Genomic DNA, 25,760 nt, shown 5'->3' with positions numbered 1-25,760 from the left:
ACAAAACCCCAGCCTGTGTCAAGGAAAAGAGAACCGTGTCATTTGTAGCTGACAAGAGGAAAGTTTCACAAAACTTGGATAGTCAAACAGAAAAGTCCAGGCCGGTGCTCAGTAAACACAAAGAAAGGGCACCAAAGAGGAGATGGCTCCTTAAGCAGCTGACAGAACAGATCATATGGGTTACGGCGAAGTTTGGCACTTCACGCAAGAGAAAGGAAAATAAAGTTGAATTTCTGACCCGTGGCTTCGCAGTCTGTGAAGTGCCCACAAGAGACTGTTGACTGTTGGTGCCCTAGGCGGTAGTCAGTAGGAGTCCAGAGGAGAGGCCCAGCTCCAGGAAACATGGGCACAGGACCCCTTGTGGAAATCTTCCAGGAGTCTCTCTCCTGACAGTCATACTGATAGCGTCCCCACCTGCATTTGCTTGCTCCTTGCACTGTTTCAGCTCTTGTCTCTTCCTCACTGGGTGGTTGGGTGTGCCCAGCTGGCTCCTGCAGTTTGTTCTCACACAAGGGGCCCTGGCCGGCCACTCCATCCTGTGTGTGGAGGAGGCACTACGACTAAAACACACAAGGGTTCCATCTCTAGTGGTGACGCCCTGAGAGACGCCACCCCACAGCCAATCTGCATCTGATTTCTGGGGTGTTTTTCTCACCTCTCTGAGAGCTGAGATGATCCTCCCCCACCACGTCTCCCACCACCCCCACCTCCACCCCTGCCTTCTAGCCCAGGCTTCCTGCTGGCCTCTGTTTCCTGCCCTGAACCTGCTTGGGCTGCACCTCACGGTGTGCAGTCAAAAGCTAATTATTAGTCAGCAGCCCTCAGCCCTGGGTGTGAGGTAAACACAATGTTTGCTTTTCATGAGCCTCGGAGACTGGTGTCTGGCGTTCCTATCTCCGAGGTCAAGCATCACCCTGGGAGTTTAAAATGCTGTTCTCATACTGTTCTGTGAGGCTCCTGCACTTAGCTCCTTTCATTGACCATCTTCCTCTTTTCTGATAATCGTTTCATTATTGATAAAGCATTAAATGTGCTTTGCTCCCCTTTAAAACGAAAGCCATTCTGTGCTTAGGATCACAGCTCCGACTTCCTTTGAAATTCCCTAAGAGCTCAACATGAGGCTTTGAACACAGTAGGCATTTAATGACTCCTGATGACATTCAAGCTCCCGTGTTGGTGTTTAATGGCCTGGTGATGTCAGAAGACCACCTGTGCTTGCTCCCATATGTCCAAGGGAAATCCAGAATACAGCCTCTCCCGGCCATGAGTTTCTCCTGGGCTGTGTGATTGGAGGTAGGCATGCAGTCATAATCCTAAGATTGGTTTCTAGGCTTCGGGTCCATGAACCAGGTAGCCTGCCTTAGGGAGAGAACATTCCTGGGAGTTTGTAGGTCAGGATGAGCCTTGGGTCCTTAGTGACTGCATCCATGACCAAGTTCACCCATGAGGTGGGCCTCAGTTTTCCTCATCTGTGACAAGATTCTCTCAGCTAAGTTCATGCTAAGCTTATGTTCTGGTCGGGTTTGAATCTGGAATCCTCCCCACCCCCAACCCCGCCACAGGCTCAGGTTCTGAATGCTCAGTCCAGCTGCCGGTACTATTCTGGATGTTTTTGGACATGTATGAGGTGGGGACTCACCGGCAGAAGTAGATCACTGAAGTACAGCATGTTCCATCTTTACTCTCTACTTCCAGTCTGTCTTACCTTCCAGCACATTCTCCTGCAGTCACGGTGTCCTGCCCAAGCGACCAAGCAACACAGACTAAGCACTCCTAAGTCATGAACACAGATAAACCCTTTGTGCTTTGGTCAAGTGTTTTGGTCATGGTGACCTAAAAAGTAACTAATACAGGTTCTTCTATATAAAATGTTAATAGAGTCCCAAAGGAAGTTAGTGACTTCCCACATTTGAGCTTGCCGGAAGTAATTTTTCAAGTGTTCTTCCTTTTTGACTAATATTTTAAAAATATTAGTCATATATTCATGTATGATTTTTAAAGAAAATCTACATTTATTTATTTTGTGTGTGTGTGTGTATTATGATAAGGAGTGGGCTGAGGTGCCACGGCACACAGACAGAAGCCTGCAAGTGTCAGAGGTGTCACTGTCAACACATGTGCAGGTGTCAGAGGACAACCTCCATTCTTGTTTCCACCATATGGGTCCTGGGATCCAACTCGGGTCACTGTCAGGCTTGGTGGCAAGCACCTTAACCCACTGAGCCATCTGGTCACTGCGAGGCTTGGTGGCAGGCACCTTAACCCACTGAGTCATCTGGTCGCTGCGAGGCTTGGTGGCAGGCACCTTAACCCACTGAGCCACTTTACCCACTGCTGGCCCTCCATGTGTGACTTTTGCCAGAACATACAAGCTACAAACAACATGAAAAACTACAAAAATAAATGTAAATATGAGATCAGGTCAAGATAATTTAATGTGAAAAATGCTTGGTATTTCCAAAAAAGGTACTGAGGGAAGTAACAGTTACTAAAACAGAATGTTTTATGAGAACTGTAAAGGCTTGGTGCCTGGAATGAGCTAATTAAATCGACCCTTATGATTTTCTCCCCTTTCTGGAGGCTCCACTAATCCTGGACCCCCCACTGTGGAAGTAACCGTCTTCAATGCCCACTGTTGGAGGAGGAGGGCGGGAAGAGCAGCACCGGCAGCTAATCCTTTCCTGGAGGAAGAGGATTGTAAATTTCCAATTACAAATGCAAGAAGGCCATGGAATGGGGGGGGGGGGGGGGGACTCCTCTTACTATCTTGCTTTATTTCCTATGGAGGGTTGCCGAATGCCAGAGCTTCAAACACAGCTGTTGAGGCTTGAGACAGGTATCAGATGTCACAAGACAGAGCTGTGGGGGGGAGAAAAAAAATGAGCTTTAAAAACGGAACTGTAGGGTTGGTTTTAAAAGGGAGGAAGTTGCTGAGTCGTTTCATCTACCCGTCACTGTCAGCATTGTCTTACAACTTCCACTTTCGCCCAAATGCCCATTTTATACTCAGCTACCCAGCAAGCTCAGGGGCATCTTAGGGGCAACATCTGCTGATCGTGATGTGTCTGTCCCCTGCACGCATGGCTGGCCACTGAAGTGAGCAGAGGTCACTTGGAGTGTCCCTTGCTCAGCATGAGTCAGCCTGGGGTCTGCAGCTTGTACAACTTTGTAGTCAGTCAGTGGCCCTCATACTATGATACCTGTGTTTCTAGGTCTTGGAGAAAAGAAAGAAAGAAACAACAAGCCTGGAAGCCAATCACAACACCTTTATACTATGTGAAATGCCAGAACAGGCAGATCTACCAAGAAGCCCTCTGATGAGGGGCTGGAGAAAGGAATGGAGCAGAAATGGGGTTGAGCTGCTAAAAATGCTCCTAAAAGGATATGTCAGCAGCTGCATGGCCTTGTAAACACACCAGGTCTTCTGAGTTGTGTACTTCAGGTGACTTGGTGTGGTCTGGGAGCTGTTTCCAAGTAAAGCCACTGAAAAGGAATGATGGAGCTGGCAGGATGGCTCAGTGGATAGGCACTTGGTGCCAAGCCCGATGATCTAAGTTCAGTTTCTAAAACCCATGTGATAGAAAAGAATGATAACCTCGGGGGTCCTCTGATCCCTACACAGGGCTGCACGCGTGCACGCAAAACACACACATGCACGCACAAATAAATAAGTATATGTTCACTGTAAAATTAAACATGTTTAGGGGCACAGGAGATGTAGGTAGTGTGTACCATGAAAGCATAAAGTCCTGAGTCCAGATCCCAAACAGCCACATGAAAACAACACACTTCAGAATCCTGACACAACCAGGCTGTGGTAGCCAGCCTGACAGCCTAGTCAAATTTGTGAGCTCCAGGTTCAGTGTAAGACTGTCTTCCAAAAACAAGAGGCATAGACCAAGACACCCAGCGTCAACTTCAGGCCTACATACATGGGCACACACGTACATCCACATAGACACATGCATGTATGCATGTATATTACAAAGTTTCTTTTTTAGAAAAGAAATTCAGTGTTTGAAATGAGCTTATGTTTAATATGAGTCGGTTTATCAATATTGACTTTGTCTGCTTTTCCTTGGGACAAGTTAGAAGAACACTGTACCTATTTATAACAACTTTTAAAGACTGATAAGAGTGTATGATACGAAATTATCAAATGCACAGAAGGAAAGCTGTAGCCAGTGAATATAGCATGTTCTGTAGTTTGTATGCATTTATCATTAATTTTTTTCATAAATAGTAAATGGTTGGCCATTTCCCAAATCTCTGGGAAGTAACAGCGCCAGTTCATCCCGATTAACAATTGCAAGAGGAAGTAGGAAGCTGTGCTTCCTTGGAGATGAGTGGGTCTGGCGTGGGAGTCGGGGGCACTGCTGTTGGGCTGTGACTTTTACCGTGTGGATTTTCACTGCAGACCCCTTTTGTCCTTTGGTCCTTCTCCATGTTGCCCTGGGCCCCATCTCTGTCCATCAGTTGGAGAAGATGCTGACCTGTAGGCAGAGGCCAAGGACGTGAAGAAAACCTTGTGAGGGAGTGTTGTGTCAGCTTTCCTGGGGAGGTGGGAACACATCATTTCCCAACAACCAGAGAAGCAGTGGCAAACCACTGCGCTTATTAGACCTACTTGAGGAACGCAGATTATCCTGACACAGCTGCCGCTGCAAAGTCTCTCCCCAACTGGGTGACAACTGCCAAAAGCTACATGGGCAGAGTCCTTTCTCTCTCCTGTTGTCAGCCTTCCACTCTGATCTAGCTGGGACTTCCCAAGGCTCTGTAGAGCCAAGCAGGATTAGGGACAGCTGAGAGAGGAGTGCAGGAGGAAACAAGTGGTAGAATCTCGGATGAGGGTCTAACGAGCCTCCCACCACGACCATCACCCCATCCTCCCCCCACCCCATCCCCACAAGCCCGTTTCTGTGCAGGAGCATCGACAAGCCTTACTTGTCAAAGTCTTGTTTGGAAGTCACAGCTGCTCTGATATAGACTGAAATTGGCATGCTGTGCCCAAAGTGTCTCTCCCAGCAGCTGGGGGTTTTCAACTTGAAACTGCTCCTTAAAGCGGCTTGAATTCTCCCATAAAAACTTGTGGGAAGGGCTAGAGAAGACCGTCTCCTGCCACTTGTGCACAGATATGTGCAGAGCTCTAGATTAGAATTTTAATAATGTCAGCCTTATTTCAGACCGAATAACTGCCCAAGCTTTGTCCAAAGCAAGGGGCTCGGGTTTTGAGGGGAACAGATCTCTTCAAACCTGGGGTGGGTTTCTGTAGGCGTGCTTTTAAAATCTACCTCTCCCCCTCCCCCGCCTCCCCTCCCCATTCAGTCTCTTTTTGGGTATGGCTTTTATCCCTACTGACAAACCACACGCCCGCACAAAGGTAGTTCACAGCTGACAAACCGCATGTGCCCTTTCAGGAGGCAGTTATTAGCTGTGGACAAACTGGAGCAGCCCCCCCCCCCCGATATCCCACACCTGAGATTAAAACAAAATATGTTTACATATAAACCAAAACTTCCACAACAGGCTTCTGGGTAATCTTGTCTGACACTTTTCCTAAGGACATATGAATGGATAAGGTTCCTGGAAAATGCGTGTTTTAATTTAGACATGGAGATCATGAAAATTAAACCAATCCCAAAAGTGGCACTTTTCAGCCATGATTGGATCAGGTCTTGCTTTTTTTTTTTTAATCAGTTAATTCAAATACGATTTTTAAAAATAGTGTCTCTGTTGGCCCACCTCTTCCTGACTTGCCCACTCCATCTTCTTCCTCCATTTCTCTCTGTTTCTGAGCTTAGTATTGCAGAGGATGCACTAAAAGTTGCATTCCTAAGGCAAAGAGATTCCTCTCTTGGCATCTTCTACCAGCAAAGCCTTTGTGCCTCTTAGCTAAGAAAGTGGGACAAGTCAGTGCTGGAAGGAGAATTAAAATTCCCCAATGGTCCTCAGCCTCTGTGAATTAATTACGATACATGATAAAGTGGACCACACGTGAAAAAGCCCTAGGGTTGGCATGGCCACTGCACCCCATGGGACTCGCAGGAAACACTAAAACCTGAGCATCCCCCAGCATAATCTTCATGCTACATAAACTAACTCCTAGCTGTAGCACCTCGTATCCTGCTCCTCCTGCAGTTTGTTCCCTGGACACACAAGTGCCTCAGCTCCGTGTGGCTGCCTTGGAATGAACCAAGGCTTTGTACACAGGTTAATAAAAATGTACATAAAAGAGACTGACTGCTTTAACACCATGGCTGTTATTGATATTTTCCACACACTTAACTTGGCAAAATTGAAAACACAGGGACAAGTTTGATTTTGTGCCAGCTGGCTCACACTCTAAATTGGTATTAGAAGGTGTTTGTCACCATGGAAAAATCAATACGAACTATCCCATTGAGATGCCTGCCACACTCTGGAGCCTAAGGCCCCACGGATGCTGTAGCATCTGGGTGTGCTCCTAAGAACTTAGGCAGGCCTTCACTGGCATCCTTTGGGTCTGTTTTCTTATCTTTAAGTCAGGGCTGTTGGGATGATCTTTAAAGCAACTTCCAACCCTGACGCCTTTTTATTGTGAGAAGAGTTCCTTTGGGCACCCATAGGTCAGCCCTAGGCTCTGTTTCCCACAAGCCTGCCTGGCCTCCCTCCTGAGCGAGCATCTTCTACATTCCTGGGATTCTGGGATTCATTTTTCCTTTGCAATAGAACAAGGGCTCGAGATCCTTCATATCCCCACCTCATTAGGTCAAGGGCTGTGACCAGAGTTCGTCCCTAGGTGCCGGGGCTTGGGTCCTGCTGATACTGTCCTGAACACGTCTGGAATCCGTGAAGGGTAAGATTGATATGCCCTTGTGAATCATCGTCATCTTCTCTTTAATCTTGGCCCTGCTGTGGTAAACCCTACGGTGGCCTTCTGGTCTCCTGCCCAGAATCTCCTTGGGAAACTTACTCTCAGTTCTGAGACTTGTACCCCCAGCCTTTGCTTTAAGCACCTTAGAGGAACATGTATATTGAGTTGGGTTGCTTTGTTTTGTTCTTGTATGTGTGGTGTACGTGCTTGTGTGGAGGCATGTTTGCAGGTGTTTGGCTACACGTGTGGTGGGTTCACATGTGAGTGGAAGCTGGAGTGTGAGGTGTGCCATCTCCCTCAGTCGCTTTCCACTTTTCTCACTGAGGCGAGGTCTCTGGCTGAAGCCAGTTAGTCAGCTAGTCTAGTCAGCTTTCCGCAGAAATCCCCTCCCTACCTCGAGGCTGGGATTACAGGCAGGCCAGTTCCCATATTCAGGTTTAGGCAGCGAGCGTTTCATCCACTGAGCCATCTCTTTAGCCCAGGAAATGTGTTTCGAGTTATAAAAGTCTCAGCTAACTCAGCCCTCCTGTCAGGTATGAGTGAGAGAATGTTTACACACCTGACTCTCGCCTTCAGTCTTATACCGCATTGCCTAGAAACTCAAACAAATTTATATTTCTTATAAATTTTTATTTGTATGGGTGTTTTGTCTAAATTTATCTCCGTAACACCGTCGTGTGCAATGCCTGTGGAGCCGGAAGAGGGCGAGGGATCCCTTGAGACTGGAGTTAGACATAGGCGTGAGCCACCATGTAGGTTCTGGGAATTGAACCAGGTCCTCTGGAAGAGCAGCCAGTGACCTTAATCGCTGAGCCATCTCTCCAGCCCATGTTTACCTCATTACAAAGGCTGGGGGGAAAAATCTATCGTTATGCCTATGTCTTGTAGTGGCCAAAGCGTATTCTTAACTGTCAGTTACTCTGTTTGGTTTCGCCGGGGGAAGTTTCAGACAGGAGCCTAAAACCGATTACCTGACTATTGTCCGTCTGGTTTTTTTTACCTTCAAGTGGGAAAAATGCACCTCGTGGAAATGCTGTAAGTAAATAGGGCATGATAAGCTGGCCTTCTCTGAGGCTTGTGCTCATCCAAAGGAGCAGGCATTCCCTGTACAGTTGCATTAACTTCTGAATTTTCAGTTCTCTCTATTAGATGTGGCTTTCAGTAAGTTTGATGAATACATTTTATGTTAATTTGACAGGCACAGGCTAAATTTTGGCAAAGTATCCCCAGCTCCACCTATTGCTTCGAAAGTGAGTTAAGGAGCTGTGTTTTTTATAGCCTGCAAGCTGGGAACACTTATGCACCGCTAATGAAGTGAGCTGAGGCAGAACCGAGGCTAGAATGTACCACCTCTGCATATGCCAAGAGTAAGGCATGGCCAATACGCTAACACAAAGTAGGAAAGAGAGGATGCTTAAGGCCTTGAAACTGAGGGGAAGGGGAGAGATTCCTCATGAGGCATAAGCAGAGGTGGGTTCTTGCACTGTTTTATTAGTGCAGTTTTAACACACCCATGCTCAATGCCATTAATGAGCTACCGAGGTGAGTGCTTGGATACAGCCTCCCATTTAACTGAGCTTAGAGTTGGAGGGAATAGAATAAACAGGGTGTTAGTGCAAGTGTGTAAGACTGCACACTGAATACGCCCTTCACGTACTGCGAACAAAACACATTACAGCCGCCACTGGGGACACCCACAGCTATCACAGGCGGTCCCATACCAGCTCCACCACCGTCATCTACTTCCTAGAATGCCCTGGCACCACCAACCTGAAAGGCCAGAACCTGCACTTCCACTTGGCTTTCCCACATTGGTTGTTTGTTGAGCTTGCGCAGTATTTACTACTCGGCTTTCGATTTTGTCTCCCACACTGGGGCCAGGGAGGGTGAGTTACTTTGCTAGAGCCATGAAACTTGAGGTGGCTGGTTCTGTCAGCTTATAGGCTTGAAAGACGTCCAGGGCTGGTGGATAGCACTTGTGGGTGAGTATGAGGGGATATTTCCCCGAAAGGGTTAATATGCGGGGCAGTAGCTGGGGAGCAAAGACCCATCTTGAGAATGAACAGCACCATTGTATGGCCCGGTAGACCAGGTGGAAAAACATTTTAACAGAGGTGTGCCCACCTACCCCACACACTCCCCGGTCTGATGCTCTATGAACAGCCATCTAGCGCACGTCTTCCCGCCATGGTGTTCTGGAAAGTTCATCAAGCCACAGAGCTCTGAGCTGAACCTACTGAAACCATGAGCCATAATAAGTCTTTCCATCTACAAGTTGTGCCTATTACAGAGTAACCCCCTCCCAGCTGAGTACAAGTGTCCTTCAGTTACCCTACTATGTTGTCACTTCCTCTTCCTCCTTCCTGTCCGTCAAAATTGATGATTCTTGCTTCGATTTTTATGTCTGAAGATAAGTTGCAGTGTTGGCAGTATCTACAGCACTTACTTATTTGCAGTAAATACCCTTTGTATGTTACTGTTTGGGAGACCATTAGTAATATATTTTAATTTTTTGCTGACATTTACCCACAAAAAAAGGAAATTTACTTTGATTTTCTTCCTTTTGATTAGAGGCAGGAAGTAGTATAAAGAAGTTTTTTTTATTATTTAATTAATTTATTCGGATTACAACTCAATCGTTATCCCATCACTTGTATCCTCTTGTTCCTCCCTCCTTCCTGTTTTCACCCTATTCCCCTCCCCGAGGTCTATGACTGAGGGGCCCTCCTCCCCCAGTATATGGTCATAGGCTATCAAGTCTCATCTTGGTAGCCTGCTTATTCTTTCTTTGAGTGCCACCAGGCCTCTCCATCAAGGGGAGGTGATCAAATAAGGGGCACCAGAGTTCATGTCAGAGTCAGTCCCCACTTTCCACATAACTATGGAGAATGTCTTATCCATTGGCTAGATCAGAGAAGAAGTTTAAAAAAAATAAATAAATAAAAGAATTAAATAATCGAAAATTAAACTCTTGCTAATGTCATCATTTTTATCCTGAAAATCTTTTAATATGCTCTACCTACCTGATGGATTACAGTTGTCTTAAAAAATAATTTTAACACTGCCAAATCTTGACACTTAATGTCCTGCTGGAATTACATTGATTTTCTGTTTCATCTCGAGTTTTCTATTAGCTACATCTGCTTTTCTTAGCTTAATTGGCAGTCTTGCCTCTACACTTGGCGGGTGTGCTTGCTTACATTGGAGCTGGGGTGCACTCTCTCAGGATGTAATGGTCTACTGCCATGATGCCAGGTGCATCCTGGGAAATCGTGATAAGCTGGTAGTCCATTTCCCTCCTCAAGCCTCTGTCCTGCTGTGGTCTGACTCTACCTTGGCTCAGCCCTGCTGTATTTCACCTGGAAATGAGGAAATTACAAAGTGACCTGCATATGCTAAGGGGAGAGTCCTTCAACTGAAAATCCATGGACCCTGATACTGCCTGCCTCTCCAAAGTTACCCGTGTTCTCTGCAGCAGCGTTCAGCCCACCAGGTCTATGGATGCCTTGTTTAGAGAGGAACTTGCGGGGGGAAGGTGACTTTCCCTTTGAACCCCCATATACATAGGACAGCAAGCAAGACCTGGAAGGGGATGGTGTCATTTCTCAAAGGTACAATTAGCAATGATGAAGCCCAGATTTCCTCAGAAGCAAGGTTCACTAATGCCGCTAGTCACCTGAGCAGGTACAAAGAGCCAGGACAAGCAGAGGGAACTTCCTTGGCCACTGTAAGGAAGAAGAGAGACACTGATGGGTGTCTGACATGAGAGAAGACTCACAGGGCCCTAGCTGTCGTGTTGACATTCTGAACCACGCTCCAGGTACATTGCTTTGCAAAGAGTCTCTGCAGAGACGCCCTCCTCGCCCCCTGGCAGTAGTGCTCAAGGGTTACTGAAGACCTGTGGTGGATGGAACAATCCAGAGTCTTCTAGTGAGTTGTAGAACACACTTGTCCAAGCTCCTGCTTCCTCCACAGGCCACGACCGACTCCTTAAGTACTTTGCTAGTTTACTACTACGTGAGAACCTGGGTTCTAGACCAGCCATCCAAGCTGAAGTTCTGGTTCTTCATTTACCGCCTATGGCCTTTGTTCTGGTACTAAACCTCTCTCAGCTCATTTTGCTGTCTATGAAATGATGTGATCATGAGGGCGCATTACATGAGAGTGCAGAGAATCCTGGCGGCCTGCACTGTAAATGGATGCTCAGTGACTGCAGTGTCCTTTTGTGACTAACACCTGGTCTTACTCACGGAATTTTTGAGCTCTTGTCCAACTCTAAAAAGAAGAACAAGGCAAATAAATAATGTATTACAATTCTAGATGTGAATCTGCTTGTTTGATTGTTTGGAGACAAGATCTTACCATATAACCATAGATAGCCTAAAACTTGCTGTGTAGACCAGGTTAGCCTATGTAGGTCTGGTCTATATAGAGAGTTCTAGGCTAGCCTTGAGCAGGGTGCGGTTGTTCTGGGTTTAATCCCAGCTGAGGCTGAGGCAGCTGGATCTCTGTGGCCAGCTTGGCCTACCATAGGGTTCCAGGACAGCTAGGACTACACAGAGAGAACCTTTATCAAAAACAAAACCAAACCAGGGTAGCCTAGAACTTGCTGCCGTCCTCCTGGTTGCCACACCACCCTGCCCGCTAATTTCTCCTTTAAGAAACTAGACTCACAGTGCTTCCGCAGCTGTCGTCATCTCATTTAGGAGGCTTACGATTGAGTTACGAGAGAATTGTGAACCGTTGGCCGGCCGCTTGCCAGTTCATTCCAAATGCAGATGTTCTTGCTTGGATGACAAATGATCCAAACCTCTCAAAAGCCACACTTTAACCAGTTCTCTTCCCTTCTCCTTCCTCATCCCACCGGGAAGAATTCCTTGACCAGAAGTGCACCCCTCCCCAACGACTCCCAGGCACGCAGCGGGGCTCGGTTTCACACATCCTATGACAAAAGATACGTCATCAAGACCATTACCAGCGAGGACGTGGCAGAGATGCACAACATTCTCAAGAAGTACCACCAGGTAACTCCCCCTTGTCTTTACTGCCTCTCGGAGCAGTTCACATGCATGCTGACGTGTCGCCAGGGCCAACGGTCTAAACTCCGTGGGCAATGCTGGGAAGCCACATTAGCATGAAAACCTCCTCCAGACGGTGAGTCGTACTGGAGTGACTGTGGCCTGATTACTGGCCCTTACCACAAGAATGTGTAAGTATGCTCACTATTTACATCAGTAGTAATCTAAATTATTTCAAATAAATTTAATCTAATTGTGCTTCCTGTGATCGCCATTCTGGTTGTGAAAATCGCTTCGCTAAAGATCTGTCAGCCTTCCAGAAGATTCTCCCCAATCCCCCCTGTGCAGGGAGGCAGACGTTAACCTCCAAGTCTGTAGCTGTCTCCTGGATGCCCTCACTCTCTGGCTCTGCCTGTCCACGGCTCACTCTTTGCTCAGGTGGACCATGTATGTAGAAAATTCTCTGGTTTTAGAGATATGTTGGTCACCTTCTGCCAAAATTGTCACTTTGTAATCACCTGGGCGTACAAAGAAATGTCCTTGGGAGCTGCTTTCTCTGAGATAAATTCCAGCATAGTTTTGCATTCGGGAGCACACAGATCCATAGGACCAGCTGGGTCAGTAAAAGACTATGAAATAGGAAGCCAAACGCAGAAGCAAGACAATCCTTACATCCCAGCCCAGTCACCTGCAGACCATGTGACTTCTGGATTTGGAGGCCTGTCTCCTCACTTATTCGACAAAAAGAGTAATACCTCCCCAGTCCCGAAAATTCAAGGAGAAAACACTATCAAGTACATGGCAGAGTATCTGACACATGCTCCAAGCATATGGAAGTGTGGTGGCAGCGGTGCTTTGTTGTGTCACACTAACTAATACTAGTCACCCTGAGAAATTGTGGTCTTGTTGCACAAATGTCACTAATTACACAACCATTGCAGTAATTGTCCTCAATAGTAGTATTTAAAACACACGTATACGCACACAATTTTGTTACTTTAAGAGTCTCTCTCAGTGTACTTGCCTGCATTTACAAAACACAAACTGAGTGACTTAGCAAAGGTTTCTCTCTTGCAGTTCTAGAGTCTGAGAATTTGAGATCAGGGAACCAACATGGTAGGAGTCCAGAGAGGGCTGTGCTTCTGCCAGTGTTGTTAGTGTCTATCACCTGGGGGCAGGCACACCCTCTGCTGCCCCCTGCCCAGTGCATGAGTCACATCAGAAGAATCACATCACATCCACAGACCCATTTACCACACAATGGTGATTAGGGTTTAAATGTTATGCGTGTGTGTGTGTGTGTGTGTGTGTGTGTGTGTGTGTGTGTTTATGTCTGTGTGTGTCTGTGAGTTGTGTATGTGTGTGTGTCTGTGAGTTGTGTATGTGTGTGTGTCTGTGTCTGTATGTGTGTGTGTGTCTGTGAGTTGTGTATGTGTGTGTGTCTGTGAGTTGTGTATGTGTGTGTGTCTGTGTCTGTATGTGTGTGTGTGTCTGTGAGTTGTGTATGTGTGTGTGGTCTGTGTGTATATGGTCTTTATCTTTGTGTGTGTGTTTGTGTGTTCATGTGTGTGCGTGTGTGCATGCGGGTGCCTGTGGAGGGCAAAGAGAACATCAGGCAGCCTGGATCCACAGCGACAGCTTGTTGAACTTCCTGACCATGGGTGCTGGGAACCAACTCTGGTCTTTTCTAAGCATTGTTCTAGACTGCGGTTAGTATTTAAAACTATGAATGTTGAGAGAATACAAATATGTAGTTTATACCTTACTTTTACCTAAATGGCTTTAAATTCCCCTCAGCAGTAAAGACTGGCCATCAGAGAGGAGGTTCAAAGTAAAGCGCCCCTGAGTGCTGCTAGGCTTCACAAAGACTTTAGTCACCTTTGTGAAGGCTCAGCCTCTCCTGCTGTGCACTTTGAAGGCAGCTCCCTTGTGTTTGTGAGCTCTGAGGTGACTTGTTAATGCACCCTGATGTGGCAGATTGTTTCTTAGCATTTGCTGTTCTTCTAGCAAATGTGATGGATCACATCTCGCTTACAGTGAGATCTGTAAAAACCTTCGCATTGCATTCTGTTTCTGGGAACCTGTGACTGCCTCTAATGTGTTTTCTGAAGGCATTAGTCTGCCTTGAAATTCATTTAACATCTAATACATCTTTGATAACAGCTATTGCTTTTAAAATTTGTTCTGCCATGCTTACACTATTGCCTATTATAAAAGGACTTTGGAAATGCCCTGCTAATTTCTATGAGGGTGAAGACACTGGCTTTGAATCACCTGAATTCCAGCCCAGGCTTTGAGTTCTTCACGGTTTCATAGGTTTCCCCTTTCTGGAATCTAATGTCATACCCATGCAGTCTCTTTATGAGTTGCTTGTTTTAGACCCACTCACAGCCAAGTGGCATCCATGACTGGTGAGAGTATTTTCTTCTGATAAATAGCGAAGATGCCCTCTATAACAATGGGACATACAGTTCAGATATTTACTTCTTGAGGAGCCTGGGCTCAGAGTGAATCCTGTAACTTTACAGACAGCACAGTTGGAGGTGCATTCTGGTTTCATGTCTGTTGTTGTGATAAAACACCCTAACCAGCAGCAACTTAGGGAAGAAAGGGGTTTGTGTGTTTTCTAGTTCCAGGTCAGAGTCCATCCTCGAGGAGAAGTCAAGGCAGGGAGTCAAAGCAGTTAGTCAGATAACATCCACAGTCAAAACTGAAGAGAAATAAGTACATCCTTGCTGCTGGCTCACTCAGCCAGCTCCTTCCATTCTTCTGGAGTTCAGGGGCTGCTGCCTAGGGAATGGTCCTGCCCACAGTGGGCTAGGCTACTTAACAATCAGACACTCCCCCACAGAGAAGCCCACAACCAATCTCATTCCTTATTAAGTTCTCTCTTCCCAGGTGACTGTAGGTCATGCTGAATGACAATGGAACTAACCAATACAAGGTGTTTTTCTGTGAGTACTAGCTATGACCTAACACATAAGTTGGACAGGTCCCCAGGTTACGTAATCATGTTGGCTATCAGGACAGTTGCTGACACACTTTAGGATACTCCCAGCGCTAAGATTCCCTGTTGTTCTGCTACCATAAAACTGTTGTTTTTGGTATGCCTTTTATTCAGAAAAGTCACATTTAGCCAACATCCCTGCTTTTCCTCCCATCTTAGAAACAGAATAACTTAGATATAATTTAAAGCATCTCATGACTAAGAACCGCCGTTATTAATATAGCTTAAAGGATACTAAATTGGAGTCAGATGGCACAGACTCCAGCTGGTTAGGAGCTGTCTGCTTATGTGATCTGTGAGCTCAGATCTCCCTTCTACGTTCCATTTCATTAACTCATTCAGTTGGACATTTACCCATGGCCACGTTCCAGAATAGATTGAAATTCTCCTTCAGAGAAATAAAGATTAGACATTTTTTAAAAAAAACAAAACAGGCAGAAAGGGTGGGTAAAAAGGAACAAACCTAATTGCAACTTTACATAAGCCTAAAACTTCTTGATCAGTCTTTGAGGCATTTCAGGAGAACACTTGCTATCTAGAAGGCACCAGTTTGAACTGAGCAACCTGGTAGCCAAAGGGCACCCCAAGTAAGTCATCTGTGTAGATGTGTGAACATTCTGAAGTCTATTGCTAAGACGTAGAGCTTCCCTTGATGTAGGATATAGCAGGGTTGTCTTGTAAAGACCCCTGACCCTATCAACAACATCTTTACAGAGGCATGCTACACACAGAATGTCATAGAACTTTCTATAAAAGAATTGATGTAGCTATTGGAAGCACAATATATGCTTTCCGTTCAGTGAGCATCCTTGTGTGTGCTAGTGAGCATCCTTGTGTGTGCTAGTGAGCATCCTTGTGTGTGCTAGTGAGCATCCTTGTGTATGCTGGTCAGCATCCTTGTGTGTGCTGGTCAACAGCCTTGTGTGTGCTGGTGAGCAGCCTTATGTGTGCTGGTGAGCAACCTTGTGCTCTACCAGGCTGCCTTCCATCAATGTCTTGCTGCTTTTTATATCTATCACAAGACTTTGGTGAAGATAACATGATGGGAGCCAGGCCTTGATGTCCTTGTGCGATGCCATGTGACCAGCCTTCCATCTGTAGTCCTAGGGATGTTCTTAAAAGGTGTAGTTAGGGTTTCTGTTGCTGTAGTGCAACACCCAGGACCACCAGCCCAGGGATAGCATCACCCACCACAGACTGGGCTCCTTTCCAATCAGTCACTAATTAAAAAAACAGCTTACAGGTGGATTTTTTTTTTTTTTTAATTTATGTGCATTGGTGTGAGGGTGTCAGATCTTGGAGTTGCAGATCTTGTGAGCTGCCATGTGGTTGCCATGAATTGAACTCAGGTCCTTTGGAGGAGCAGGCAGTGCCCTTAACCACTGAGCCATCTCTCCAGCCCCTTACAGGTGGATCTTACGGAGACATTTTCTCAATTTAGGTTCCCTCTTTTCAGATGACTCTAGCATGTGTCAAACTGACATTAAACTAGCCAGGAAAATTGACCCCCTTGTCAACTTGACACACAAACATATCATGGTTAAGCCATAACCATTCCTTTCTTCTTCATCCCCAAGATCATACATTAACATCAACAACGTAGAACATTTTGCAAACTTTAAAAGTTTCATAGTTTTCACAAATTCAAACGCTTCAAAATTCCAAAGCCTCTTAAAATGTAAGAATATCTTTTAAAAAATTAAGTCTCTCAACTGTGGGGTTCTGTAAAATAAAAAATTAAATAATAGTTTCTTACTTCAAGAGGGAAGAACTAGGGCACAGTCACAATCAAATCAAAGCAAAACCAAACTCTGAAAGGGCAAATAACTCATCAGCTAACGTCTGGGGCTCACTCAGGATCTTCTGGGCTCCTCCAAGGGGCTCGGGTCAGTTCTCCAGCTCTGCCCTCAGGTTGTGTTCTAAGCTTAAGCATGCTTCACTCCACTGCTGCTACTGTTCTTGGTCATCCAAAGTGTCTCCAAAACTCAGGCCTTCTGCTGCAACTGGGCTACACTGTCACCAGTAGCCTCACATAGGCTCTCTTCATGGTCCCAAGCCTTAAATTCTCTGCATGACCCCTTCAGTCCTGGGCCTTCAGTTGCCACTGAGGTTTCACCTCCACCAATGGCCTCTCTTGGCCTCTCATAGTGCCAGGCCTCAGCTGCTCTCCATGACCCCTACTTACCCTCAAAACCAGTACCACCTGGGTGACTCTCGCACTGTCAAGTTCGGCTGCCATTGCAAAGCACAACCTTGACTGCCTCTGGAATGTAGCTTCTCCTGTGCTCTCAGGAAACAAGATTTCACCTCAGCGATGATAGTCTCTTCTTATTCACCACTAAAGTTTTAGCTCCAGCAAACCAGCATCAATTGTCCCACTAATGCGAAGATTTCAGTGGTGCTGGCATCTTGTTAGTCACAGCTGATTCTTCAGCCCCAGCTCACCAGAACCACAGCATCTCCAGGCCTCCATCATCCGCACTGCTCTCAACATTATCTTCCAGAACAGCTCGCTGAGCTCTCAACATCCAACAGATTTTCTAGACCCAAGTTCTTCCATAATCCTCTCCAAAAAAGGTCAAGTTTGTCACAGCAGTATCTCACTTCTGGTCCCAACTTGTCTTAGTTAGGGTTTCTGTTGCTTTGATGAAACACCATGACCAAATAAACTTGAAGAGGTTTGTTTTTTTTTTCTTATACATCCACAGTTCTGTTCATCACAGAAGGAAGTCAGAACAGGAACTGACTCAGGGTAGGAACCTGAAGGCAGGAGCTGAGGCAGAGGCCATGGAGGGGTGCTGCTTACGGGCTCACTCCCCATGGCTTGCTTAGCCTGCTTTCTTATGGAACCTGAGATCACCAGCCCAGAGATGACACCAGCCACAATTCTCTGGGCCCATCAGTTACTAAGTAAGAAAATGCCTTACAGCTGGGTCTTAGGGAGGCATTTTTCTCAACTGACGTTCCTTTCTTTCAGGTGACTCTAACTTGTGTCAAGTTGACATAAAGCCAGGGTGGACACAAAGGATGTCATTGTCATCCTGTTCTGGGATGCTCAGAACTCATACACGTTTATCTCTACTTAAGAACATTTTTAAGCTAGCATACAAAGTGGTGGATTTTGCTGTGACATTTCCAACATGTGCCATTTTACTTTGTTCTTACTCATCCTGTCTCTGCTTAAAGTGGGTCTGTGATCCGTTCAGAGTTTGTGTATGTGGATTCAGAGTTTTCTGTCCCTGCTTCAGTGGAGTCTGTCAGTTCTTCCTTCTTGATTAAAAAATATATATATATATATTTCATATCAGAAGAGGAGCCAGGCTCTCACGTTAGATGGACCTTCTGGCTACTCTGTTACTACTTAGCTCTTTCCTCGGTTGGTTGCTTGGTTGATTGGTTGGTTGGTTGATTGGTTGGTTGGTTGGTTGGTTGATTGGTTGGTTGGTTGCTTGGTTGGTTGATTGGTTGGTTGATTGGTTGGTTGCTTGGTTGGTTGGTTGCTTTGTTGGTTGGTTGGTTGGTTGGTTGGTTGGCTTGCATGCTTGTTTTCATTAAGTGTATTCACAGTCATCATAGCCATATTCTAGAGGCTGAAACTGCTAAGAGGCTAGCCTTGGAAGACATTGCTTCCCAACTAAATTTTTCCTGGTGTTAGCTATCTCCTGACCAGCCACCTCTTACAACCTGTGGTGGAGTAGAGCATGCGGAACATGAATTTGGATCAAACAGCTGCCTCCACATGCTAGCTTTGTCCTAACCAATGATGAGACCTTGGGTAACTTACTTACCTTGGCACCTACTTAGTCTATTAAATTAGGATAATAATACTTTTTGTTCAAGACTTGGCTCACTAGGGCCAGTGACATGGCTCAGCCGGGAAAGGCGCTTGCTACCATGCTACCAACCCTGACACCCTGAGTTTGATTCCTGGGGTCCACATGATGAAAGGACAGGACTGGCTCCCCTAAGTTGTCTTTGGATATCCTCATATACATCCACCCACATACACAAATAAATGTAATAGAGCAGTTTTGAGAGTTGTGTTAGGAATTCATAGTTGTGTCATGCTTATTACTGTGTCTGGTGAATAAGTACTACATAAGTGATTGAATAAGATAATTAAGTACCATTCTTATCCTTACCTTCTTACACCTTCCCTTGAAATTGTGTGTCATTGACTCTTTTAGTCCACTACAGGGTGTGGTTCCAGTAGTGGGTGGTGCTGATGCAAACTGATAGAGGTTTTAACCATCAAGCCTCAGGAGCTCCTCTCAGTTCTAGTGCTGTCCTTGTCCTACTTAGAGTCCACTCTGTGCTAAGAAAGGACAGCCTCCTACCTCAGACCAGTGGGGAAGTCATATTATTCACAGAAAACTGAATCTTCTGTTTGATTTCCTCTTTTGTATATTTGGGGAAACGATGCTTTGTAAATATGCTTTTCTTCAACTCTCTGTTGGCTGTAATACTCTGAGGTCTTGGAAATGACGGTTATTTATCAGCTGTTTTGTAAAGCAGTGTCGGATGAGCATGGGAGAATCAGGCTAGGGCTGTAGTTCAGGGGTGGGACACTTACCAGCTTTTTGTTACAGGTTTATTCTTTATGTCTTGGATCTTAGAAACACAGTCTCACTATGTAACCCAGGCTGGCTTTGGGTGTGTGCCAGTCCTGCTTTAGCCTCCCTAGTGCTGGGATTGGGAGTGTGTCACCACTCCAGACCCCTTTGTTTCTTTAAAATGTCCGATACTTAAGATGTTCACAGGGTACTTTCCATAGGCCACCCCTTGCAATTCCTGGCCCTCCCATCTGTTGACTTAATACAGTGACTTAACAAAACAGGTGCAGGGCCAGATTTGGGGGCCAAAGTGTTGACTGGGGATCAGTGTCATGTGGGGCATGGGAAAGAGGCCAGATTGGATAGAAAGAAAAAATTACACCACCATCCAGCCTTGTGTTTCAGCAAACTGGTGGGGCACCATGGAGATGACCCCTGAAGCTCCAGCAGGGCTGGCTGCCCTGTTGGGTGAGGTAGACCCAAGAGAGCTGTGAGGCGAGAACACCTGACCTCAGCAGAGTGGCAGGGCCATTCCTGAGAGCATCTATGCATGGCTTCTCTCTCCCTCCCCTCCTCCTCCTCCCCCTCCTCCTCCTCCCATTCCTCCTTCCCCTCCTCCTTCCCATCACCCCCCAGATGTACAGTAAGGATTACAGATCATTTCATCTTCAAAAATGTGAAGTGAGACAAGACTATGTGCAGTGTTAATTTGATGTTATGTTAAACTCTCACTTCATGCCTCTTAAAAAAAAAAAAAAGGTGAGTCAGGCCTGGTAGCTCACACTTTTAAATCCCAGCGCTTGGGAGACAGACAGAGGTTAGTGGTTCTCTATGAGTTCAAGGCTAGCCTGGTCTACAAAATGAGTCCAGGACCACCACGGCTGTTAGAGAACACCTGTCTTGAAAAACAAAAAAGCAAAATGAAACAAACAAACAAACAATAAAATTGAAACATGATAACAATTTAGAAAGAGAGAACCCAGTTCACCTCTATCCCTCTCCACTGGAACCTTCCAGAGGCTGAGGGTCTTTGAATCGCGTCCACTTTGCATGAGAAGAACAGCAGATAAGGAATTAATAATCCTTGTTGTTGAGCCCAAGAGCAGGCAGGCTGTTATGGTGGAGCTATTCCATCTGTATATTTTGCAGCCTGCTTCCCACCTGTTGCTTCTTCAAAGTGTTGAGGCTCTCGTAAGCCCATAGTTAATTCTGGGAAATGAAGGAAGAGTGGAGAGCTGCCTTTATTGATGATGCTATGACATCATGTATCCGTAGACTTCTGAGCAGAAGGCAGGACACAGCAAGCAGTAGTTGCTTATGCTAGAAACACCAGTTGTAGCCAGACATACCAGCTGCATATAAGAAAGTTTCTGAGGACACTCCAGGAATAAAGCAGAAGCCATGACATAATATATAATGCAGACAGGCAACAGCAAGGAAACAGTGATTAATAAAAAATAATTTTAATGCAAGCAGAGCTGATGGGGTGATGTCCTACTGAGAATATGGAACCGGACCCCAAGAACAACTGATTGAGTTAGCCGCAAGAATAGATGAGAGCAGGTTCACTTGTTAACATTTGCGAGTCTCCACTGAGCATCTGTACAGTTGAAAGCTTTGGTCATGGCGCATGTGTGTACTGACCACCACAGGGGCCACACAGAGGTCTTTGGTGTTCCAGAAAAGCTTGGTAACATTGGGAGCCCAGAAGGGTAGAAATAAGGGTTAGCCTTGGGTCCCAGAGAGAAATGCCAGCTTTGAGCAGCCAGTGGGAGCAACCTCTCAACCTTCCTATAGAGGGCACCTGTCCTGCCTGGGAGAGTAAACTGTGGTTTCCTGTGCTTTCAGTGTCTGGGCCCTGCGAGATAACCAGCAATGGTAAATGGTGGTCAGTTTGCAACTGAATTTCCATTAGGAACTCAGAGGGGTCTCAGACCCCTTGCCCTATAGAAGGACATATACCAGGCTGTGTGAGGGCTCCGCACACGTTGATTTGGTAAACTGATGCATCAGTAAAACAGGCAGGAACACCCGGTTAATTGTGCTCTTTGTTGGTCCTACAGTGCTTGAAAGTAAAATAAACATTTGTACCTGTGTCTTAAAGACTAGCTCTGAGGATTAAATCACTTCCTATTCTCCCCCTCCCCCAGCCCCACCCACAGGCAGGATATCAGGATAAAGCCCCAGCTAACCTCAAACTCAAAGTCACCATGGTTCCACCTTCCAAGTGTTGGGATTACAGGTTTGCACCACCTGCCTACTTTCTGTTCCTATAATCTGGAAATTAAGCATGGAGAGGGACGAAAGCAAAGCTTCCTCATATTGCCCTGTGCCTGTCAGAAGAAATGATGCTAAAGATGATCTGACTCTTTCTCTAAAAGGGTACCAATGAATAGATATTAAAGAAAAGTCATAATATGTGATACCCCAGTACACCTGTTTGTTTGTTGTCCTTGAAGTATTTGAACAACTTTTCACAATTCACCTGTGATCTTTATCATCTTAAAAGGGAAGTTCTCAGAGTTGTGACCCAAAAGTAGCACAATGCAGCAATAAGTTTTTATTCCTTGCTTTTCCTCCCTTATTCCTTCCTTCCTAAGTCTTCCGACCCTGTGCATTTTGTTCCTTAGTTATCAGAGGCCTTCCTTCCTTATATTCACAGTCTTCAGAATAGTTTTTTTTTTTGGTTTTTGGTTTGTTTTTTGTTTGTGTGTGTGTGTGTGTGTGTGTGTGTGTGTGTGTGTGTGTGAAGAAAGGTCTCCCTATGTAGCTGGCCTTGAACTCACTGCTCATCCTCCCTAGAGATTAAACATTTGTACCACGACACCTAGCTGGCACAGGTGGCTCCAAAGCACTAAGTTCCTCCCTAGCTCCTGTGGAGGACCAATTTCCTTCCAAGTCATGTGAAAATAGCAGGGATGGAGGGAGAAGGGCACCTGTGGATCCCCCACATCGTTCTGTGGCTTGGACGGTCCCCATTTGCCTTCTTTGTAAGTTCATACGTACTTGGGGAAGTTGGGAGAATTTCCAGCCTGGAACTCATCAAATGGGCCATGACGCTTGTGGCCTTAACACAGTACCTACTATGTGCAGAATGAGAGAACACTGGGCAGTTTTCCTCAATGACAACAGCTCTACACTGTGTAAACTGTGGCTCTTACTAGAGTCACCTCCAGGTTAACCATGTGGTAGCAATTTTCATATTTCCCGACAATTATTTTGTAACACTTCTGTGATGGTTCGTTTCAGTTATCAACTTAACCCTGGGATCCCCTGGGAAGGCAGTCTCAATAAGACACTGTCTGGGTTAGGTTGACCTGTGGGCACATCTGTGGGAAGCCTCACCCTGTGTGGGTGGCGCCATCCTCTGGCCAGGGGGTCCTGAATTGTGAAGTGGAGAAGATGAGCCGAGGTCCAGCAGCATGCGTGCACTCATTCAGTGCTCTCTGCTGTAGACTGGGTGTGATCTGGCTAGTCACTTCCTCTTCCTGCTGCCCTGATTTCCCTGTAGTCCACAGACCTGGAACCTGGAACTGTGAGCCAAGTAAGCCCTTTCTCCCTTAAGTTGCCCTTGTCATGGTATTTATCACAGCAACTCGAGGGGAACCTGAGACGCTTTATCCTTCTGTGGCTGATGCACTCCTCCTTTTCCTTGTGTGATGTGCCTTGCTTATTATGACATCATGAGAACACCTGGGCCTTCCCCTCTGTGAATAAAACCAGAAGGATGATTGTTGGCTGCAAATAATAAGCTGTTAGGATGCAGAAAGAATGAAAGCAAAGGCAGGGGAGGCACATATGAGGTGCATACAGACAGTGTGGAAGGCGAAGATGAGAAGGGTGATTTTTACAAGGCCCTGGGCACATGTAATGGCACATGATGGAGGAAGAACTGTCCAACAGCTTAAGGAGAGAACCAAAAGAGAGAGGCGGGACAGGATCCTCAGAAACCAAGTTGAAATCTGGCAGCAAGGACTTTGCAGGTCACACGCTCAATGGGAAGGCTGAGAAATGTCTGTTATATCTACCGAACCAGAAGCTACTGATGATCCTAGCGAGGGAGGGGGTCCTAAAGAGGGGGAACGCAACATTTAAGGGAGAAAGAAGCTCCAGAATGGGTGGAGGACAGGGCAAAGCCATAACACAACTGTAGACTGGTCTTTCAGGAAGTTGGTCGAGAGATCATAGGTGAAAAAGGATGTGGATCAAAAGGAGTTGGGTTCATGTCACTTTCTTAATTCATTTGCACACACAAGTGCACACATTCGTGTGTGTGTGTGTGTGTGTGTGTGTGTGTGTGTGTGTGTGTGTGTGTGCATTTAAGCATGCCCACGCAGTGGATGTGGATATATGTGAACAGCTGAGAATATGTGGAGGTCAGAGGATAGTCTCAGCTGTCAGTCCTGCCTTCCTCCTTGTCTGAGGCCGGGTCTCCAGGGACTCTCCTGGCTCTGCCTCTCCTTTTGAGGTTGGTACAGACATGTGCACTACAGCTTTTTTCTTTCAGGTAGATTCTCTTTTGGTTGGTTGGTTGGTTGGTTTTGGTTTTTCAAGACACGGTTTTTCTGTGTAGCCTTGGCTATCCTGGACTCCTTTGTAGACCAGGCTTAAATTCTGCTCCTCCCGCTTTGACCCGCTAACCCGTCTCCTCAGACCCCTATGCTTACTTTCTATTACAAAATGTCTCAAGCGTGAAGTAAATTGGTAGCATTACCCACCTTACCCTGGTTACATCTTTCTGAGGCTTTGCTGAATTATTTGAAAGTAAATGACACATACATAGTGTTTGTCTCTAAATACTTCATTTAGCTTCTCTGAGACAGGCTTTTCACTCTAACAAAAATAATGAACAACGAATCGCTTCCCCATGACTGCCCAATATCTAGTGAGGGCATACACAGAGGTTCCCGGCTAGCTGCAGTTGGTATCTGTGGTGGAGGGGAGTGTTCAGTTTCACGAAGGAATGTGCAGTACAGTTAAGCATTGCCCGGGTCCTGCCGGTGGTCATGGAACCCTGGACTGAGGGAGATGGCGGGACCCAAGAGCTCAGAGTAGATCCTGGAGGTCTCTCTATTCCATGTCACACTGTCACACACACTGCTTGGCATGTAACAGATGCCTGGTAGACATTTTTTTTATGAATGAATATTTAGAGTGAAGGAAGGTGGGGGTTAAGGTTTGAGGGAACTAAAAAAAAAAAAAATCCGGATTTCAAATCCTACTACTTCTATAATACGCATTCTCATAACACCCTGCCATTAAGTCATTTTGTTCGCCTCTTTTCCAGATGCAGGGACTCAGATAAGTTGAGCGATCCATCACACAGCTAATGAATGGAACCAGATCAAGAGGGCCCTGGCAGAATGTGATCAGGTCCTGTAGTATGCCAGTGAGAACTGTGGGCATTAGGTTAGAATCTCTGGTCTGGGGTTTGCCTCTAGAAGTTTCTGTCCTTGTAAGGAACTTTGTAGACCTGCCCACTGGGGTTTGGAGTTTGTGAGCAGAAAGAACTGGAAAAGATGGCTCAGCGCTTACTTAGGATTGCTTGTTCTTGCAGAGGAGCCACGTTCTTTTCCCAGCATCCACGCTATGGCCCACGGCCATCATTAACTCGGGTGCCAGGGGATCCAACAACCTCTCCTGAGCTCTGGGGACACCAGGCATATGTGAGGTACACATGGGCAGGATACTCATATGCATAAGATAATATAAATCTATACACATAAACTTTGAAGGAAGTGTGTGTGTGTGCAGAGTTGCCTGGGTCATCCAGAGAGGAGTGTAAGGACTGTCCTTGCTTCAGCATGAGCGCTCAGCAGCTGGCCGCTCTTTCCCAGGTCCCCACCCGGACCTCCAGCCAGTGGGCAGATCAAGATTCCTGATCCATAATTTCTTTCTCAACCGTTAGTATCAAATACAGTTTGGCGGCACTGACAAGGAAAAGATAGGTTTTGATGTAATTTGTGGTTTTATATGCTTATACACTCAGGGATTTGAAGTGTATTTAATCTGTGTTTTTCAAAGTGTTCATCAAGGAGCCCCATGGGGGAACTAAGTACACGTGACACTTGTTGACAGAATGCATCAAAGTCACTTGTTTCTAGCTATATCTCGTCTTGGAGGCAAGGAAGGTGTAGTGTGTGGCATGTGTGGGCGTATTTCCAAACACAGAAGCCTGTCAGTTTGCTGTGTAATACTCAAACTTTCTTCAGTGCTGGTCACCGTGGGTAGTGCCTCTGTGAGCCAGGCTTTCTGTGGCTCTGCAGGGAGTTCCATCTTGGCATTTTTTTTGTAGTACTGGGGATTGAACCTGTGGCCTTATGCATGTA

At 46.0% G+C, this 25,760-nt stretch overlaps 1 protein-coding gene and 1 long non-coding RNA gene across 3 annotated transcripts in view; one reads left to right on the top strand and one right to left on the bottom strand.

The window, feature by feature from the left end:
* Window positions 1-25,760, top strand: part of PIP4K2A (phosphatidylinositol-5-phosphate 4-kinase type 2 alpha) — a 164,172-nt gene that overhangs the window by 104,824 nt on the left and 33,588 nt on the right. The window contains exon 4 of the mRNA XM_084782464.1: window positions 11,725-11,877. Coding sequence (XP_084638590.1) covers window positions 11,725-11,877 — 153 coding nt within the window. The remainder of the gene's footprint in view (window positions 1-11,724; window positions 11,878-25,760) is intronic.
* On the bottom strand, window positions 838-25,760 carry LOC311597898. 2 transcript variants are annotated; one of them, XR_014779391.1, is made up of 5 exons: window positions 22,777-25,760; window positions 20,420-20,640; window positions 4,398-4,493; window positions 1,640-1,737; window positions 838-1,359 (listed from the first exon to the last, which is right to left on the bottom strand). It is a non-coding gene; the product is annotated as an uncharacterized lncRNA (long non-coding RNA). The 2 variants fall into 2 exon arrangements; XR_014779392.1 differs by lacking the exon at window positions 4,398-4,493.

This window comes from Acomys minous (assembly GCF_964271855.1).
Source record: "Acomys minous genome assembly, chromosome: 5".
NCBI lineage: Eukaryota > Metazoa > Chordata > Mammalia > Rodentia > Muridae > Acomys > Acomys minous.
Note: the sequence above shows the minus strand (reverse complement) of the source record. Positions and strands in the feature narration are given on the sequence as shown.